The following is a 22188-nucleotide window of genomic DNA, read 5'->3' as shown; positions in this document are numbered from 1 at the left end:
AGGAGGTTTACTTCAGTGGAGAGTGAGAGCGCAAGACTGAGCGCGAGTCAGGGGTCAACATATGCATAAGATTATGAAAGAAAATGACTTTGTGGCGAAGTCATGCAGCAACCTTTACACACAACTGGTTATTCCTTAAGTTCAGGGTTTACACAATATCTCAGCTATTTTGGGTACAGAACTCCAAATATTAACAACCAAAGAACAAAATAAATTCTTCTGCATTTGACTTAAATGAGACCTGTGCTGAAACTAGACTTGCTGCATGTGGGGAGAGATCCTCTGAGCATCTCTCAAGCCCCATCGTAATCAGGTGTTTCAGTAAGATAACCTCTCATTCTGCTAAACATCAATGAGTACAGGCCCAACCTGTTCAACCATTCCTCAATATTCTCACCCCAGGAATCAGTGACATTTTCTGAACTACCTCTAATACAAGTATCCACCTCTTTAAATAAGGAATCGAAAACCTTTTCTGTATTATAGTTGTGTTCACACTAACAGTCTATCCAATTATAGTAAGACATCCTGATGTAGAGGCTCCACCCCCTTAACATTCCAATTGCCTTTTTAAGTACTGTGTGTATGATAATGTTTATGGAGTTTCATATGGGACACCACCCAGATACCTCTAAACTGCACCATTTTGTAGTGTCCCCATTTAAACAGTATTCTGTTTTTCTCGGGTGACTGGACCAGAAACACTAACTCTGCTTTTTCTCCACAGATGCTGCCAGACCTGCTGAGTGTTTCCAGCAATTTATTTTAGTTTGTTTTTCTAACCCTATTATAGTTGACAACTTTGTAATTTCCCACATGATGGTCCATGTATCAAATTCTTCTACATTCACTCATCCTATCCATATCTCATTGCAGATTCTGCACCTCAGTTTGCTTTCCACTTATCTTTGTATTGTCAACAAACATGGCTACACTACAGTGGTCCCTTCATTCAAATCATAAATGCAATTCTAAACAGTTGAGGCCCAATCACTGATCTCTGTGGCAGCACATTAGTTATAGTTTGCCAAATCTGAAAATAACATCTATTCTGTTTCTTATTAGCATGGTGCTAAGTAGAGCATCACAAAGTCTTACCTCGTGTAGTAACCTTTTTTTTTAAAATGTGGTTCTTATCAAATGAGCTTTTGGAAATCCAAGAACAGCAAATCTACCAGCTCCCTCTTATCCACCATGCGCAGTACATTCTCAAAAAGAAAATCAACAAATTTGTCAAAACTCAAGGGAGTAAATGCCTGCTTATGTTCCCAGTTTGTATGCCAAACACTATTCCCTTCCTTAAAATCAAGTTGACTCTGCTTAATTGAACTGAATCTGTAAGTTACAAAGATCCTGACTAAAGTGAATTTCTAATTGAGCCCATACGGAGATGTGATAGTGAAGAGCAAACATATTCAGGTGTAATCTGATTACAATTTAGAGACAGTTTAGCTATTAACACTTGCGTCATGATAGGATTACACAAATCCAAACAAAGGACAGATGTGCTAATAGTCTTGATTTTTCAAGACAGCATACTTGTCTACTATTCACATTTTTTTATTCTGTTCATCGATCGGTAGCAACTTTTGTTTTCTCTTCAGTTGTTACCCTACCATGTGCTTCTGTTCACGCTGTCAAAGCTTTGCATTTCTTCACATTTGACACTAAGATTTTGTCTACTAACCACCAATCTGACCACATTCGAACACCTGAGGTTAAAGCTATTGTAATGAAGGGTGCACCTACACTATTCACTGCAATCAGTGGGTGTCTGCCTCATGAACAGCTGAGCAACTGTGTAACATTAAATGGTACATGGTATTACAGTTGGTGATCTCCTAACAGCAGGCAACTGTTTTTTTTTGTCCGAGCAGAAAAACCTACTTTGCTAAAATTTTATCCTGATAAGCCAGTATATTGACAACAAGCTTTGAACTCAGAGGTGATGGTACTTCTAGGATGTCTATCACATGAATAGTTTCTACTGACAGCAAGATAATTTGTGGGTCAACCCACAGCAGGTGAACGGCAACAGTTTCAAGGCAGCTCACCACCACATTCACAAGGGTAACAAGAGACGGACAGTAAATGCTGGTCAGTGATGTCCACATTCCACAAAGTGAATAAAAAAAGGTATCTGCAGACACAAAATTGAAACTCTCACTTGTAATAGATTTGATCAACTAATATAAAAAAATTGGCATCCTGTCACACAGCTCCTGTATCTTTTGATTTTTGATTAGATTAGATTCCCTACAGTGTGGAAACAGGCCCTTCGGCCGAACAAGTCCACACTGACCCGTCGAAGCGCAATTCACCCAGACCCATTTCCCTCTGACTAATGCATCTAACACTATGGGCAATTTAGCATGGCCAATTCACCTGAGCTGCACATCTTTGGACTGTGGGAGGAAACCGGAGCACCCGGGAGGAAACCCACGCAGACACAGGGAGCATGTGCAAACTCCACAAAGTCAGTCAGTTATCGGAGGCTGGAATCAAACCTGGGACACTGATGCTGTGACCAAGGTGAACATGAAAAGGTCCACGGCACTGTTCCAAGAGAAGCAGAGGAATTCTTCCAACGTGTGGCCTTGTTGAATCTATACGCTCAATCTCGATACCCTCATTTTATTGATCCTGATCAGCTCAGAGGGCATGCCATAAATTTGCTGAGTGAATCCTTCCGCTTCTGCTGAACGTCTTCTAGCATCAGTATCAAAAGGCCTGTTAGGTGAGGAAGGGAAACACTCTCTGCTTGTCTTCTGACCTGATGGATACTTATTTGAACCAACTCTAAAGATACTCCTTCCAAGTATATCAGATTTTCAATTGTTGAATGGGAAGGTTTCTATTGCAAATGATCCCAAAACTGAAAATTCAGTCAGGCTTAATAACAGAATCATACAGAAGAGGCCCTTTGGCCCATCACGTCTGTGCTGCCAAAAATACATCACAATCCACACTAGTCTCACAGCCGTGCATGTCATGACATGTCAAGCGCTCAACTAAATGCATTTAAAAGGTTATGAAGTGACCAGTCTCAACTTCCGACAGTACACTGCAGGCCTCCACCACTCTGTAGGGGAAACAAACAACATTTCCTCAAGTCCCTTCTGATCTCCTGCTTTTCACCTTAAAAGTGTGCTTTGATGTTCTTGATCCTTCAAATAAGGGGAACATCTGCTTTCCATTCAACATGTCCTGCGCATACTCCATTTTACAAACCTCTATCATGTCCTCCCACAATCTTCTCTATTCCAAAGAAAACAATCTGAACTTATGCAGCCTCTCTTCAAAGCTCCATCCAAGGCAACATGCTGGTAAATTTCCTCCAAACCCCCTCTCACAATCACATCCTTCCTGTAGTGTGGTGACTACCAAAACTGCACTCTGACTGTGGCCTGACCAAAGCCCTGTACAACTCCAATATAACCTCCCTGCTTTTATAACCTCTGCCTCAACTAATAAAGGCAAATATCTCATATACATTCTTTGATAACCTATTAATCTGCCCAGCACCTTCAGAGATCTGTGGCCAAGTGGATAATAAACTGAAGTTCTAAATTCTGTTTGACAGCTAGATTTACCACTCATTGAGCATAGCAAGATGTGCCATTTACCATTACTCCCTGATCTGCAATGGAAAAGGATAAATCCTAAAATGTAGGAAAATTATAAAGGAAAGATAGACACTTAACTGCATCTGTGATTTTTCTTTTGACAGTAATAATGCAAATGTGTTGTTAGAAAGAACTAATCTGCCACTGACTCCCTCCCTCTGGGCTTATTCCAATAGAAGACTTAGGTTATTAGTTGCATTCAAAAGCTGTGTTACATCCATTTGCCAGACAACGAAGAGACACCCAGCATTTCAACTCATTTTTAAGTCGAACTCCAGTTATCCCTTTGGCACTCCTCACGAGATTAGTCCAATTTCCATCCCATACTTTATTCCTACACAAATACTCCACTTCCCAACATTCAAGACTTCCATGATCATAACCACAGGAAATATAATCAAAGGAAAAAAAGACAATATCTATGAATTTTTTTTTAAATTGCATGAGTCACAATATTGTATTTCAGAGATCAAAAGACAAGTTCAATCCCCAACAAACTCTAATTTAACTTATCAACTTTTATTCGTTACATGGTTGGTAGCACTGAATGGAACTTCCAATATAAAATGTTTGGCTTCAGTTTTACTTTACATGGAAGCTGAACTATACTTCATTCCTAAAGTGAAATCACTCAAGCCATACAAGTATAGAAAGAACTTAATTAAACAAAATTGCTATAAGATTGTCAATTAATTCTGAAAGTCTGCAATGTGGTCCAAACTGTAATATGCTCCTTTATGAGTAAAAAAGTAAAGATTTTCAGATGTTTAAACTTTTAGTATCACTAAATATACACTAAATTATTTGTTATTCTTCCAACCGCACAGACCCACTTCAAACTGATTTTCCATTGCAAATTTCAGTTTGCTATGGATAACCGGTCAGATCACTGGTGTCAGTCACTAGGTAAATGATCTGTGCATTTTACTTTTATCAGAGCTGATTTGCAAAAACTTAGTGATGTAACAACAGCACCCTCTTGTGAAGTAAACTGGAAATGTGCTCTTCAAACGCATATTTTTTCAATTGTTCTTAACAAAGTCTAAACAAATGCATGGTGAAACGAGATTGGACAGAAAGCCATAAATTATTTCATTTCAAACAGAACCATGAAGAAAGGTGATATATCTAGATTCAATTAATCTGTATAATTTATTGTTACTGAATGTTACAAAATAAATATCGCTGCACAGGGTGTCTTTCTTGATTATGATATCTCAATACCTGGTAGCATTTCAAGCTTTTTGTTCAAATTTTTTTTAAAACTACCACAAGCTCACAATAGCAAAGAGAACAAGGAGCTTGGTGAAGAGGTTTATCGCACTAAATTGCCACATGAAGTCTCTTATTACTGGCAGGGATTGCTCAGCTGCATGTGACCTCTGGTTGATGGAGTTCCATCAATTCCTCCTGGTGACACTGCCCAGAATGAAAGATGTTAACCTTAGAATGGTCAGTAACTTCTAGCAAACAGGACTTCTGTGGAAAGTTGACCGATGGCCTGTTAATTGGTTGATTGGGGAATATTATTGGACGACTTGATAAATTGATAAGGACTCAAAATCTTTACAATGTTTATTTAATCTATATGCAAGGAAAGCTAGTTTTAGCATCAGAGTATAAAACTAAAGGAATATGCCCAAGCTTCCTACTAACAATTTCAACACATTACACTATCTACTGTTTTCCAACAGATTTTCACAGGCATAGTCTGTATTTCATATGAAATCAACTCTATATTGCTGATGGTGCACTACCATCCTAGCCTGCCTTGCACTTCTATGATTCCCATTTGCTTTTACAATGTAACTGATAATTTAACCCTTAAGTGAAACCGATCCAACTCCCTCAGGGAATGTCTGTTGAAATAGAAGCCAAAGAGGCAACGTGGGTGTCAGCCTGGCTCACTACTCAGTGACCAAGTATGTTTATGCACCAGAAGCTACAGGCATACCCCAGTGCTTGTTGTTCCCACAAAAAAGAATTTATCAAACAGTTGACATATCTGACATCTGGAAGGGCAAACATTTTAGTGTACAAAATGTCTGATGATATCTTCACTGGATTTATTAATTTACATTCAAACATCATATACTTTTTAAGTTTTAAGCTATCAAAAGGTTTTCTTCAGATCTTTCATGTTACTCAGAGACAAGCAAAAGGAAACCCCCAGAGGTCACAACACAGATTCCTTTTAAGCTCACTTTATATCTCCAGGCCACATGAAATGTTAACACTGGCCCAAAAAAAATTTGAACTTTGGCTGCATGATTGTCTAATTACTTGGCTGTGTGGGAAACTGTGGCATTATTCTCAACTTCTTATTGAAGAGAGCCTGTGATCGATTTTTGAGAGAGAAAAATAATGGCAGCTGAGCTTGCTCATTTAACCATAAAAATAAATCGAAAAAGGGCAGTTAATCAATCTGTCAACAAGTGTATATAATTTAAGATGGTATAACACGCACAAGAGGTTGCTTAAATGATGTTTTTTCAAAATCACCAAATGCTACAGGAACATTCTAATTAGCCGCCACATTATGTCATTAATGAAGAGTCTAGGATACAAAAGAAAACCTGTGTCAAGATAGGGGAAATCTTTCACTGTCCCACCCACAGCATCAGTATTTATTTACATTTAACTCACATTTTGTCAATTTTAAAAATACATTTATCAGCAGAAAATACAACTACAATTTATTAAAACAAGACAACCTCAGGGTAGTATTGGTTCAGGACATGTTCAATGATAGCTTCTGTCAGCAACAAATATGGGCAGCTTCAGTGTGCATTCAATTCCTTCATGTTTCTTTTGGAGCAGGGAGGGGGTCAGAAATCAGTAAAATGCTTTGTACTGAAAACAGACAATCCCCAGGTTGTGAACTGGTTCCGTTCTGGAGTCCATTCACAAGTCAGAACACTATGCAGGATAATGGGAAGCAGCTGTTGGTAGTACAGGAAATTTTTTTTTAAACAGTACAATCCCATATAGGATAACATGCATTAGTCAACATTTGTAAATCATGGAGCTCCCCCATATCAGCACAGGACAGCATAACTACTCATCAGCATGAATGAATCTAAAGTAATTTCATTGGCTTACAAAAACTAACGTTAATAAGATAATTCAGTTCTACAACCTACTGCAGTGTAAGAGTCCCTTCAACACCGTAAAGCAGGAAACAGTCTAAAAGAAGCATTTTTCAGTTAATACTGCCAACAAGTGTTTAAAACGTCAAGAACAGCAGCTTGTATTCAATAAGGAAAACAAAGCGCATTTTCAGTGGGGCTAAACTGCATTATAGGTCAAAAAGTTATTAAATTCTGGCTATAGTTTAGTACCCTCTTCAATTCAAGATAGATTTCTGAAAAGCAAGAGTTGAAAAGTTAGAGGGTTGGTGGGAATGTAGAAGAATCAACTCTACAGAGACAATGATGTAGAACATGCAAATAGATCCTTCGGTCTGAGTCGCTCATACTGACCAATTCCTACATTAACCTATTCCTATTTGCCAGCATTTGGCCCATATTCCTCTAAACCCTTCCTATTCATGTACCCATTCAAATGCGTTTATAATGTTGTAACTGTACTAGCCTCCACCACTTCCTCTGCTCATTCCAGACACACACCACCCTCTGCATGAAAACGTTGCCAGTTAGGTCCCTTTTAAATTCTTATTAAGCCTCTGCCCTCTAGTTCTGGACTCCCTTACCCTAGAGAAATGACCTAACTATTCAGCCTATCTGTGCCTGTCGTCATGATTTTATAAACTTCTGTAAGCTGGAAACGTGTTGCTGGAAAAGCGCAGCAGGTCAGGCAGCATCCAGGGAACAGGAGAATCGACGTTTCGGGCATAAGCCCTTCTTCAGGAGCCTTGAAACGACGATTCTCCTGTTCCCTGGATGCTGCCTGACCTGCTGCGCTTTTCCAGCAACACATTTCCAGCTCTGATCTCCAGCATCTGCAGACCTCACTTTCTCCTTTAAACTTCTGTAAGGTCAACCCTCAGCCTCTGATGCTCCAAGGTAAATAGCCCCAGCCTATTCAGCCTCTCCTTATAGCTCAAATCCTGGCAACATCCTCGTAATTTTTTTTTCAGAACCCTTTCAAGTTTCACAACATCCTTCTGATAGCAGGGAGACCAACAGTGGCCTAATCAATGTCCTGTACAGTCGCAACGTCACCTCCCAACTCCAATACTCAATGCACCGACCAATAGGGCAAGTGTACCAAGCACCTTCTTCCCTACCCTGTCTATCGGTGAGTCCACTTTCAAGGAACTACGAACTTGCACTCCAGGTTTTTTTTTGTTTGGCATCACTCCCTTGGACCTTACCATTAAATTTAGATGTCTTCCCCGATTTGCCCGACTGAAATATAGCACCTCACATTTATCTGGATTCAACTCCATCTGCCACTCCTCAGCTCATTGGCCCATCTGTCCAAGGTCCCATTGTACTGAGGGAACCTTCTTCGCTGTCCACAGCACTACCAATTTCAGTGTCATCTGCAAACTTTCTAACCAAACCTCCTATATTCACATCCAACTCATCCATATAAAATGACAAAAGGCAGTGGACTCAGCACCAATCCTTGCAGCACACTGCATATTAACAGTCAATTAGGTTCCAGGAGCCCAATGGGCTGCTCTTTATTCATATGTTCATTGCAGATGTTTAACTTACAAAAGGCACAAAACTAAAAGAACACAATAGGAAAAGGCTGTCTCATTAAACTTTTATACAGCTGATTTAATTATAGGCTTAGCAAAGAAAGACCAATAAGGGATCATTGCGTTTAGACTTCATACTCCAATGGGACCATAATATACCATGAAAAAGTTTGACTTTAGTCATTACAATTACATTTTAATTCCAGCAACATATACAGCATATTTATCAATCTTTGTCATGGCAATCAGTGGCTGAATTAATGGATCAATTAATCCAATCATGCTTTTTCATCACTGCTTCATTGGTATGGCTGATTAAAGCAAGGAGGTAATAGTGGTTCGCTGTTGGGCTCTCCAAAGCAGCTCTCAAAAGGCACAGTCCTTGATAAGCACAATCAGGACGCTGGTTTCTCCCCTAACCACCTCAAGTCTGCAAGCAAATTTTACAAAATTTGTTTTACAAGGCACGTGCATAGTGACTGCCTCATCTGTCACTGAGTGGACACTGTGAAGCTGGAAGAGGCCTTTAAATGGGTATTATTGCTTAGGTGAGTCCTTAATTGGCCTAGAAGTAAGAAGGCCATCCACTGGACTTCCCACCCTAGACTTGAACGGGGCAGAGCTGGACAGCAGGGTTCTACCCATCCACTAACTGCACCTCACTTCCAAATATGCCCGATGGCAGAATTTGACCCTCTCCCCGAAATATCTGCCACTATACTTGATGAAATGTACGAAAGAACGGAGAAGTCCTCATTTGATGTAAAGTGAAAGTTTACTTGGAGCTTCTTCGCAACCTAGAAGCTCAGCATAGAACACCCAAGTAAATAAGATTGAGTGCAGAATAAGGTCATATTGAAATGTAAAGCTTTGAAACTATGATGAAAATATTTTACAAGTGCATGACTGATAAGTCATTCATCACAAAAACATGCTCAGATAAATTTTATCTGGCTATTTCTTTTCAAGTATTAGGGGGTGATATGAAAGGAAACTGAGAGAAACACTGGAAATATTATTTTGGATAAATCCACTGCAAGAATTGTTCCCAGGATGCAAAAGCTATAAGGTTACTCCCTTCAGGCTCATTTATATTTAGTGTTGTTAGCTGCAGAGCCAAGGGCAAACATGATATAAAGGAGGTGAAGTGCATTCCTTTATTGGAACCCTATATAATTGATCCAGAAAATGCAAATCTGCAAAACAAAGCAAACATTTGCTCACTACTGGCCCGAATGGCAACTTTTGGAAGAAAGGCATTAACAATGCTTTGTCATTGAGAGTCTCCATTTGGAGTTCACAGATCGTTCTAAAACAACATCCTCACAACTTGAACACCAATATAAATCTGTCTTATGATGACACTAATGCTTGACTACTCCAAGCATAGTAGTCATATAGTGCAGTCATAAGGTAGTCATAGTAGGCAACAGACATTCAATTTTAAAAATCGATTCATAATTTTAAGGACATTATAATTAAGCTCATTTTTTTTTTAAAAAACTTAATTTTGACTAAATAAGAAAAGCTAGGTCATTGCTTTCAGATGCAAGCAGCACTCAAACCACTTATTTTTCAATTTTAAACCAATAACAGTGTTGATTGTCTAATAGCTTACACAAAATGATGGTACCTTTGTAATCCAAACAAAGCTTGATCCTAAAACACAAGTGACAATAACAGAATCATAGAATGCTTACCGTGTGGAAACAGGCCCTTCAGCCCAACAAGTCCACACCGACCCTCCAAACAGTAATCCCCAGACCCATTCCACTACCGTAATACTCTACATTTACCCATGACTAATTCACCTAACCTATACATCTTTGAACACTATGGGCAATTTAGCATGGCCAGTTATGAAACAAAGATTCAAAACCAGTAAGAAGTGGTTGCTAGGTGTGCTGCAAAATAACAGAATTAAAGGGCTACACAAAGCACAGATGAAACAGAATATAACTAAAATAACACAAATAAGTTAAAACTAGTTCACTTTGCATCAAATCTTCATGTCATCTGCACAGTGACTTTGTCCAAGGAGATATGACAGAGCTGTAATTTTTCATTTATTAGATAAGGGAGAGACTAATTGCAATTGCCTCTTGCACATGTTGCCAAAGTGAATGTTTGCTTAGATATTTGCTTAATTTTTCTTGTGAAGCTTAATTCATAATAGTCACATTAATAACGGAAAATGATCCAAGCCATTGTTAGCTATTCTATCCAAAGTCTCCAGTATCCACTACAGCTGCAACTCAAATGCAAAGATCAGCTTAGAAATACAACATTAAACTCATACCTTTAGAAATGCATTGCAACGTTGAGGGAATGCCTAGATTATCAGCAATATCACAGGCAGAATCCAAAAGAAAAAGGCATTTCTTTTTAAGTGCAGATGAGCTGTCAGTCTTAGAAGATAACACTGGTAGAAAAACTCTAGTGGATCCCATGTGGCAAGGAAGTGCAACTATAACACATAAGGGTGGCCACAGGTATTGGATTCAGTGAGATGTCTGTAAACCAGGGGCCTCCAATGGTCTGATGAATTGGATATTTAAGATGCCAGTTGAGTACCAGTAGTTACTCCATCACAAGTCATGCCAGAAACCATTTAAAATCCAAGTCAAAGTAGCTCGCACAATGGAATCTTCACATATACATCAAGGTCAAAATCAGTCTTTAGTAGAAAAGCAACTCTTCAAACTCCAGTCAAGGTCTTTCCACAGTTTTTTTTCTTAATTCACTTGTGGGACATGGGCTTCGCTGGCTAGCCAGCATTTATTGCCCATCCCTAGTAACCCTTGATAAAATGGTAGCAAACTGCCTTCTTGAACCACTGCAGTCCATGTGCTCTATAGGTTGATCCACAAAGTCATTTGGAAGGGAATTTCAGGATTTTAACCCAGCAACAGTGAAGGAACAATGATATATTTTCAAGTCAGGGTAGTGAGTGTCTTTGAAGAAAACTTGCAGATAATGGAACTCCCCTGTATCTGTTACCCTTGACCTTCTAGACGCAAGTCATTGTGGGTTTCAAAGGAACTATCTAGGGATCATTGGCCAATTTATGCAATGCATCTTATAGATAATACACACTGCTGTTACTGAGCGTCAGTGGTGGATGGAGTGGATGCGTTGCCAATCAGGTGGGTTGTTTTGGCATGAACAGTGTCAAGCTTCCTGAGTACTTCTGGAACTGCAGGCAAGTGGGCAGTATTCCATTACACTCCAGACTTGTGCCTTTCAGTTCTTGAAAGTCTGAATCAGGAAAGCAGAAATCTTTTTAGGAATAGGAAACCATTTATTAATGCTAATTTGTGAACAAAGAGAACAAGGAATGTTTAGATGGTTTGAAATGCTAACATACTGTAACCTTTTCATTAAGGGGGAAGAGAAGTATTCTCATACCAAAAATCAAAGGCGATTTCTCATTCTGAACATAACTTCACTCACCAGCACTACGAGGGCAAAAGACAAAGCCAATCCCACCTCTTCTCATATAGTTATCTAACATGAAAGATAAAAGTATCTTCTCCATATGGAGAGGACTCACATGCTAGCCTAATTTCCTTGGACACAGTCTGGCCAGTAGAAAATTCCAGCAGTTACTCCAGAGTAAAACAGAAGTTGAACATGGGAACCCTGCTGAAGTTCCATCACAGCAGACGCCAATGGAATTGCCCAGAAAATTGAACTTTCTGCTAGGCAACTCCTCTTTGTCTGGAACTTTCCAAAACCTCTATTTAAATCGGAGTCTTCAGAGGGTTTCAATGAATTTAGGTAAAATGTTTACTCAGGAAAGGTTAGACAAACAGATACATAGTCCGACTCCTAACAAACTGTTAAACTGACCAGTACTCACCTCACATGCCAACCATACCACCCCCAGACCAGTTACACCCCCACCTTCCAAGACGCCTGACCAGACCCCAAACCTCACTGTATCTGAACCCCTTGCCATCAGACCAGACCTGACCATCCAAAACTATGAATCAACCTGACCACTGTAACTTGTGATATTACAGATCAGTTTCTGCAGTGAGGGATTAAAACTGGCAGTTAATTTATTCAACCAACTCAGACAATTGCCAGAATAGCATTTTTCTGTGCTGTAACTTTTCTGTGGTTCATTCCTACTACTGAATGCCGTCATTGGAATCTTATACTTACTCAAAAAGAAATGGATGGGAGAATTTAGATAATAGAGAAGCAACAGATAGAGTTATAGAGTCATAGAGATGCATGGAAACAGACCCTTCCATCCAATTCGCCCATGCTAACTGGATATCCTAACTAATCTAGTCCCATTTGTGAGCAATTGGCACATATCCCTCTCAACCCTTCCTATTCATATATCGAGATGCCTTTTAATGTTGCAATTGTCGCAGCCTCCATCAGTTCCTCTGGCAGCTAATTCCATATATGCACCACCCTTTGCATGAAGTAGTTGCCCCTTGGGTCCCTTTTAAATCTTTCCCCTCTCACTCAAAACCTATGACCTCGAATTCTGGACTCCCTCACCCCAGGGAAAATACCTCATCTATTTACCCTATCTGTGGCCCTGATGATTTTGGAGATCATGATAATTTCTCTCTTTCCCAATTCTGTAGATTACTTAATTCAGCAGATGCCTGACAGAATATAACTTGAGTTCAGAGTTGTCAAGTCCACAGGCATTGCAATTTATCAGTTAACTTATAAACATGGTTTGCCAATATCAACTTACTGTAAAACTACCCTACAATGCTCTCTTGAAATATTCCAATTTCAATGAATGGACAGAACTTTCAAAGGCATTCAAAGCTCTCCAATGACTTCACTGGGTAACCAATTCCTCATTATGAAACAATAGTTCCTGCAATCTCCAATAGTTTGGGTTTGCATTGCTCTTCAAGCGTGATCATGATATACCACAGCCAAGAGTCCTTTGCCTGGAGAGTTTAAGTGAATTCTTTGGCTGTCATATATACTTCTGGTGCAGCTTCAGTCAAACATTTCACTGCCCACTTGACAACTGGATTTTCAGGATCCTTAAGGACACTGCCAACAGTGAAAACATCTCTAGCCAGTTCACATACCCACCAAAAATAAAATACTCAATCGTGGCTCCTCCAGGCATCTGATAGTACCGACTGACACATCAGTCTTTTGAAAACTAGCCCACTCACTAATTTTTTACTCAGACATGGGATGTGGACATTGGCTGAGTCAGCGTTTATCATCTGTCCCTAATTGCTCTTGGGAAAGTGGTGAAGAGACTTCTCAAGCTGCCACAGACCTCGGGGTGTTGGTCACTCAGTGTTGGAATGGAGTTAGGAGGTTTCGATCGAGTGTCAATGAAGGATCGGTGATATAGTTCCTAGTCAGGACACTGTAATAGAGTGCTAATACATTTGCTGCCCTTGTCCTCCTAGATGTAGAGGCCACAAGTTTGGAAGGTGCTGTCAGAGAAACCTTGGTGAATTACTGCAGTACATTTGTAGTTTACACACTGATGGCTCTATACATCAGTGTTAAAGGGAATGAATGCTGAATGTCATGGATGGGTGCCGATCAAGCTGCTACTTTGTCCAGGATGGTGTAAAGCTTCTTTAGTGTTGTTGGAGACCCACTTGTTCAGGCAAATAGAACAGCATTCCTTCACACTTCTGACTTGCGCTGTGCTGATGGTGGTCAGATTTTGAGGAGTCAGGATGCAAGATGCTCACTAAATTACTCCTAGAGTCTGAATCTGCTCTTGTCACCACAATACTTACATAATTGATTCAGTCTAGTCTCTAGTCAATGATAACCCTGATGGTTTTGATAGGTGAGAATTCAATGATGGCAATGCCATTGAACATCGAGAGACAGTGGTGAGATTCTTTTATCAAAGATGGCCATTGCCTGGTATTTGTGTTATTCAAATTTTACTTGCTAGAAGAAAGTGAAGACTGCAGATGCTGGAGATCAGAGTTGAGACAGTGTGTTGCTGGAAAAGCAGAGGCAACATCTGAGGAGGAGAACCAACATTTCAGGCATAATCCCTTCGTCATGAATGGCTTATGACCGAAACATCGATTCTTCTGCTCCTCAGATGCTACCCAATCTGCTGTGCTTTTCCAGCACCACACTCTCAACCCTTGCTACTTCTCAACCCAAGCAACACATGTACAACACTGGAAGCTTCTCAAAAAATTGCTTGGCTGAAGGAACCCGTGAATCAACAATCATCGCCAGACAGTGATAACTCTGCAAACAAGTCAATCATGGATAGCATGAGCATCTGCTGTATAGTAAATCAGTTTAATTTATACACAATGACCAGAAGAGGGTGCTCTTACATTAAATCAGTCCACATAGCTCAACCTTCAATTATACTTTATTTAGAAACTACCATAGTATCAACTGGATTGGGTCAATAAATACAATAAAGAGCTGATGGGATGGGATAACAATTGGAAAATACCTACCAGAAAGCCAGTTAAGTTTATTGTTTAAAAACAATAAAAACTGATGAAAGATCAACAATAATGCACTATAATAGAAATAGCAAAATTCAGTTAGCTTAGAAATCTGCCATGGTGTTCCGGTAGCAAAGTGACACTGTCCCTATATCTGAGCCAGGAGACCTGGGTTCAAGTCCACACCTGCTCCAGTAGTGTTTAATAACATTTCTGAAAAGGTTGGAAAATGTCGAGACATTGTCCAGTTAACTTCTGGCCAGAATGCTTAATTGGTCAGCAGTTCAACAGTGAGAAATCTTTCAATACAAGCTATATAAAAAAAAAGTTAATGTGCTAAAGGGAAAAGTGCTGAAGACTACAGAATTTTGGGCTGGATAAAAATTAAAATAAATCAAAACTAATTGAATAAATAAATAATAAAGACAGGCCCAACAACATGAAAACATAATGGAGGAAAAATGGGTTAATGAAAAGGGAGATGATGAAAGATATCCAGCAGATAATATGAAAGGGAGCAAAAATACCATTTGCAATAAAAAAAATAAAATGTTCTAGAGAGAATGACTACTCAGGGATGAACACCGGAATCAAATTCTTTGAGTTGAAGACATGGGTGGTCCACATTTTCCTAATAGTGAAGTGAGAATATAGATGTGGCAGATGAAAATATTAAAGAATTATTAGCAGTAAAGATTAAAATAAGGAATTGGATAAAAACATTAACAGAATATGACTTTGAAAAACCTCCCAGACTAAGAATATTTCAAGGAAGTTTGAAATATTCTGGTCAAAGTTTGTGCATGATGAATTAGAATGTAAAGAAAATTGAAGAGTATTAGTTGAAACATTTCAAGAATATTCCAGACCACAGAAAATTATATGCCAAACATACCTTTAGGGCCAGACTTCCAAATTGATCAATATTCAGATTGTGAGCAAAAAGGTCAAAGATGGAGACTATGGATCTCACGCTGATGGCCCAGACAGAATTCCAGTTAACAGAATAATCAGCCTCTGACATTTTCGTTGTCAAGTGAATATAGGCTGAAGTAATGATGTGGAACTAACGGGAGTGGAGTTAAAATTAAGGACATGACAGTCTTTAAGTATTTTTGATATGCTCAATGTCTGAATGTTATAGCAATATCAGTCAATGCAGCATATTATTCATTACTACACAAAGCAAGGGAATAAGGAGAACAGAGAATCAAAACACAACTGAGTTACCATGGAAATCAGCAGACTCAAGACTGAAGGTTAAGACAACACAACAATGAACAAAGAACCATAAAGCACAAGAACAGGCTCTTCAACCTACCAAGACCACGGCAACATAGGTTTTTAAGGCTTTTAGGTTTTGTTAAGAACTAAGAATATTTCAAGGAGGTTCAAAAAATTATGACCAGAATATTTCAAACCTCCTTGAAATATTCTGAGTCTGGGAGATTTTTCAAAGTCATATTCTGCTAATGTTTTTATCCAATTCCTTTCTAAACTAAAAACCTTTTGCCTCTACCCAGTACATATACCTCTGTTCCCTGCCTATTCATATACCTATCAAACCTTAACCATTACTCTGGTACCGCCTCCACTACCACCTCTGGCATCTGATTCCAGGCACTCACCACCCTCTTTAAAAATCTTTCCTCTCGAACCTCCTTTAAATAGAGTTGAGAATTATAAATGTGGGTTGAAAAGTCTATTTCTGAGGAGTTCTTTGGATAATCAAGACGTCCTTTCCTCTTGTATGTTTGAATAAAACCATTGTTTGCCACAAGACCCACTGAAGGCAAACTACAATCCACAAGCTAAAGCAACTGCAGAACCCATGCAATACCAGCTAGAAGTCAGAATACTGCAAGTGGAGCAGCTGTTCATGAATGGTACTGAAATATATGTCATAAGGGAAAAAAATGACTATACATATACAGTATTACAAACAAACCCAACACAAGTCAAATGGCAGGTGAGCAAAGAATAAAGTTCAGAGACCAGAAAAGCAATCTGAACATGAGTGAGAGATGACAGTATTTATGAATTCAGCTCAAATGGAGAAAGATCTGATAAATGGACAAAAGAAATTTTACACTTGTAGCTTAAAGTGAAAGTAAGGTTATGCCAATACATATTTACACAGAACCAAACACTAAAATCAGCAAGTCCAGTCCACTGTGTATCAGCAAGTCCATACTCAGAATTTTCACGAAAGTGCAATGATACGTTTGTTCAAGAATTTAGATATATCTAACGGTCAAAGAAAAATGTTTGTCCTGAAACGTTAAGTATGTTAATCAGTAAAACTAGGTAAAATAATCATCCAAATAAATGTCTACAAAGTGAAAGAAGTTTGCTGCTGTAAACTAAGCTTTGAAATGCACAAGCAGAAAGTAATCATGCATCCACAAGGTAAGGTGAGTTTGAATGTTGTCACAAACTTCATGATGAGTGAAGTTTGAAATAAGTAATTGCAGAATGAATCTGGACCAAAGGAAACAAATGAGGCCACAGGTAAACATTAGTCAAGTTTAGCAGCAAGTAGGTGAAAACAGAATTCGATCTTTAGATTTAAATAAAGCTCTACAAACTATTAAATGCAGATCCTACAGAAAGCAGTGTTCCACATGAACATATGAATTTGGTGTAGGAATCAGACATTCAGTACCTCAATTATGGCTAATTGGATTAAAATCTCAATTCCACATTTACACCAAACTTCGAAAATTCAATAACCCTGCCTTTACTGGAAAGAGAGCTCCTAAGTCGCTCAGCCCTCAGAAAATAAGTCATCCTCATTTCTGTCTTAAACTGTACCCTAGATATCCTTTCAATGCCCACTCTGTCAGTATTATGGTTATTAAATAGCAAAATCATGTTTGATGCAGGTCGTTGGATGAAGTCCAATTTAATGGTGAAAGATATGTATTTAACTAAATGTTATGTGCCACATATTTGGAGTTGACAAAATCCTAGCATGTAAAGTGCCAGATATTAGAAGGCATTGATGGAGCAGGAGCTTTTATAGATTCACTACTTATGGAAAGAAAAATTAGAAACAATGAACATTTGAAATGCAACAGTGTACAATACATGGCTGAATGTGTACTAGTATACATTCAAAATACAATGAAACAAGCAGCCTCAATGCCCCATTGGAAGGACACAGGTCAATGAAAATAAATGAAAGTTATCAAACAAAACATCGGTAATACCAGTCTGGGACGCTGAACACAAAGACAAGTTGATGCTATTTTTCCAAGACATAACAACCCAAAAGTTCTTGGCCCTGCTGACCTAAGGGAAATCATTTCTGTCATTCTTCTTAAGAAAAAAAGGTTGAGAGAAGATTTCAGCAAACTGTTCAAAATCAGGAGGGCTGACGATCTCTGTGGCAGGAACTTCACCTCTGTTGCTGCACAGTGGAACTATGACTAAGTACAGCATTCTTCACTAGACATATGCAGCATAGAGCTCAAGTGTTAGGAGACTGCCCAAACAGTGAATCACATTAAAGCATTTTCACAATTACAAAAAGCAGGAAAGCAGTAAATTGAAATCACCTTTTAAAAAGTTATTTCCTTCTCCTATTTCTTATGTTCTAATGTACTGACATATAATAAATGTTGACTCCACTGTGTACCAGTGGTGAAGGAAGGGAATGCTTCTGGTGGGTAGGGTGCTGATCCGGTGGCTGCCTTGGCCTTGCTGCTATCCATCTTGATGTGGTATAATTTGAGGAGTACTGTAGACTATAAGTCGGTCATTAGCAAGACATTCAATGGCATTACCGTCACTGAATCCTTCACTATCTTCGATGTTTCGATGAGGTGAACTCTCGTTCTTCTAAACTTCAATGAGTGCAGACTCAACCTGTACAACTTCTCATAAGAAAACCCTTCCATAACCAGAATCAACCAAGTGAACCTTCTCTAAACTGCCTCCAGCTTCTTAGATATGTGAATCAAAATTATTTACTGCATTCTAGGTGTGATCTGATGAGAGCCTTATACAGCTTCGCAAGACCTCCCTATCTTTATACTCCATTCCCTTTGAAATAAAAGCTAACAGCTCATTGCCCTTCCTCATTTTCTTCTGAACTTGTATGCTAGCTTTTTATGATTCATGCATGAGGATCCAAGACTTAGCAAGCCTCCACCTGGAAAACTGCACAATTCTGGTCTCCTTATCAAAGGAAGAATGCACTAGCTATAGATGGAGTGCAACAGTAGTTCACCAGATTAATTTCTGTGATGACAGAACTGTCTTTTCAGGACAGATCAAGGAACTTCAGTCTGCATTCTTTTGAACTTTGAAGAATGATGGGGATCTTACTGAAACTAAAAATTGTTGCAAGACATGACAGGATAGATGCAGATAAGATGGTTCCTTGTACTGGTGAGTCTAGACCTAGAGTTCATAATCCCAGAATAAGGGGTTGGCCATTTAAGGCTGTGACGAGGAGGAATTTATTCATTCAAGAGTGGCACAAATCTTTGGAATTCTCCAGCGCAGAGGGCTGTGGAAGCTTAATTCATTAAACAGATTCAAAACTAAAGTCAATAGATTGCCGGCAACTAATGACATCAGAAAGTATGGAAATAGTACAGACATTGATGTAGATGATTAGCCATGATCTAACTGAATAGTCCCCTCCTGCTTTTGTGTTTCTATTAAAGGAACAGTGATAATGAAGATACAAAATGAATTCAGGGACAGAAAAGTGACAAGTGGTGAACAATTAAGAGTATTTAAACAACAAGAGTGAAATGTGCAAAGACTATCTTTGCAGGAGAGATTGATGCCCAACACACAACACTGAAATATACATCTGAATAATTACAGTTTTATATTGCAAAATACTGAATTAGTATTTCAAGCATTTACGATTAGCATTTCTTTATTGGATTTGTTTCGCTTACCTCAGAGTCGTCACTATTGATTCCAAGCTCAAGAACAGCAAGAGGAGACTTTACTTTGGCTTGTGTTGAATGTCCCATTTCAAGGTTAAGACAGAACCCAATTTTGTCAAGCTGTAAATATGATCAAATTTAAAATGTTAATGCAGAACAGATGTCTGATATTGGAATAGTAGTTCAAATTTCTGTTTCTGCCTCCTCGATATCTCCCACCTTAGTCAAAATTTCCTGCCCTATATTACAATCCTGTTTGAGTTAAAACAATTGGCCTCAACCCAGCACGTGCAATACCACAGAACATTTACTAGCGGCATTTGTTCTCTTTGTATGAAGGAGTTTATATTTCAGTGTATAGGGAATTAGCAAATTAACATTCTCCAGATTTCTCATGAGCTCAATGAGATAATATTTGTTGCAAATCAAAAAAAATTAGTGTGCCATGTAAAACAGGCTGTTGTTTATTCACACCCATCTTGCACAATTACAGAAGAGCAAATTTCTCCCCAGTAAGCTTTCATTTACAATATTTGCTAAGAAAATGCAGAACAGTGATTTGGACACTCAACTTCTCTACCCTAGAACTCTAACTGCTTTGACAGAACAGTGCCAGATGTTTTGAGACAAGTGATGTGAAATTACAAATATTCTTTTGTACGCAACTAAAATATGCTATATTTTTCAGAATTCTTGGCTTTTTATGATTAATTCTAAGAGAAAATCACAAGAATTTGTTGTGTAGGAGAAAAAATAAAACAAATAACTAGCAGTTTTAAGGCATGACATCATAGATTTTATTATAGATTAACTGACAGCATTCTTCTGTGAACCAAGTAAGTTCAGATTCAAGGCTCGCACCAAAATACCCCTGTATAATGCCGAAGGACTTTTCCATCTTCAAAAATAAATATAAATTGGGGCATCCATCTTCATATCCCATTGATTTAGACAGACATTGAAGATTACGTGACACCATTTGAAGAGAGATAGAAAAACAGATCCAAGGATCATGGCCAAATCTCTCTCCATCATTGTCAAATATTAGTAAACTGATTATTTGTTCATCTGCTTCATGAGCGCAATAAACAGGAGTGGTAACTGTATTTCAAAGCAATTCCCTGCATCTGAAGCACATTTGAATTTTTTTTTGTGATATTTACACACAAATTCTTCCCTTTCCCATGGAAATCCCAGTATTTAATTTTGATCTTCTCAACTTCTATTACCTTTTTAGGAGCAAAAGTACTTTGCCTCAATTTTTCAACAATATCTTGGCCCATATTTGTCCAGGCCTGGGCAAAGGCCTCAGCCTTCTCTTGACTCAGGTGAATATTTTCTAGTTGTTGTTGAAGAGCAGTGGGTTTCATGTTGTAATAGGCTGCCTGATAAGAGACATAGAAGTACAGTGAAAATTCAAAACAGAGTCAAATAGTTGTAAAGCAGCAAATAGAAGACAGGATCAAACGAAAGGAACTTAATAGTATTAGAAAAGTGGTACTGAGCGAATTGCTGGAGATGCACGCTGACAAGTCCCCAGGTCCTGATACAGTGCATCCTAATTTCTAATCCATTGTAGTCACTTAAAATAAGTGGCTAGTGATATTTAACACATGAGTTTTAATTTTCCAAAATTTCTAAGTTTCAGGGAAGATACAATTAGAATGGAAAATAGCAAATACAACTCTTTTACTCAAAGGTAGGGAGACAGAAAACAGGAAATGACAATCCAATATGCTTAATAACCAAAGAGAAGATACTGGAAACTGTGATTAAAGTGAATATAGCAGGGCACTTAAAGTTCAAGGTAATTAGGCCTGTGAAAAGGAAATCATATTTAACCATTTATTATATTTCTTTGAGGAAGTGGCACATTGTGGGCAGAGGGAAACCAGTGTACTTGGATTTCCAGAAGGTATTTGAAGTGCCACATTAAAGACTATTCCAGAAAATAAATGGTATAGGGATAGCACACTAGCATAGATAGCAGAAATAAAGAGTAGGCATACATTGATAATTTTCTGGTTTGTAAGATGTAGGGTAGTATGCAACAGGGATCATTGCTGAGGTTTCACATTTTACAACATATATGAATGATTTAGATGGAAGGACTGAAGGCAGGGTTACCTGCAACTGATGACATAAAGACAGGTCTAAAACTAAGTTGTGACTAAGATCAAGTACTTGGGCAAAGATTTAACAAATTGAAAATTATATGGAAAAATGTGAAATTGCCCATTTTGTTCAGAAAAATAAAAAAAATTATTTAAATGGTGAGAAATTCCAGAGCTCAAAGATGCAGAAGAATCTGGTGCTCGAGTACATGATTCATAAAATGTTAGTATGTAGATGCAGCATATTGCAAGGGGAACTGAATACATAAGTAGGGAGGTTATGCTTCAATTATAGAGCATTGGTGAGACCACACCTGGAGAACCGACACCTTCTTCTGACCCTTCCACCCACCACATCTACAAATATTTCTGGTTGAAAAAATATAGATTTACACAGTTCAGTCTTAAAATTACATTTTTGTC

General features: G+C 38.5%; 1 protein-coding gene across 2 annotated transcripts in view; it reads right to left on the bottom strand.

The window, feature by feature from the left end:
• Positions 1-22188, bottom strand: part of commd10 (COMM domain containing 10) — a 90405-nt gene that overhangs the window by 51571 nt on the left and 16646 nt on the right. Inside the window, exons 4-6 of one of the 2 annotated variants that reach the window (XM_043711289.1) lie at positions 20881-21036; positions 19661-19771; positions 6440-6568 (exon numbers count right to left, since the gene is read on the bottom strand). In XM_043711289.1, coding sequence (XP_043567224.1) covers positions 6455-6568; positions 19661-19771; positions 20881-21036 — 381 coding nt within the window. In that variant the 3' untranslated portion in view covers positions 6440-6454. Of the gene's footprint in view, positions 1-6439; positions 6569-19660; positions 19772-20880; positions 21037-22188 lie in introns of those variants that run through there. The other variant, XM_043711296.1, reaches the window with a different exon arrangement.

This window comes from Chiloscyllium plagiosum, chromosome 2 (genome assembly GCF_004010195.1).
Source record: "Chiloscyllium plagiosum isolate BGI_BamShark_2017 chromosome 2, ASM401019v2, whole genome shotgun sequence".
Classification (NCBI taxonomy): domain Eukaryota; kingdom Metazoa; phylum Chordata; class Chondrichthyes; order Orectolobiformes; family Hemiscylliidae; genus Chiloscyllium; species Chiloscyllium plagiosum.
Note: the sequence above shows the minus strand (reverse complement) of the source record. Positions and strands in the feature narration are given on the sequence as shown.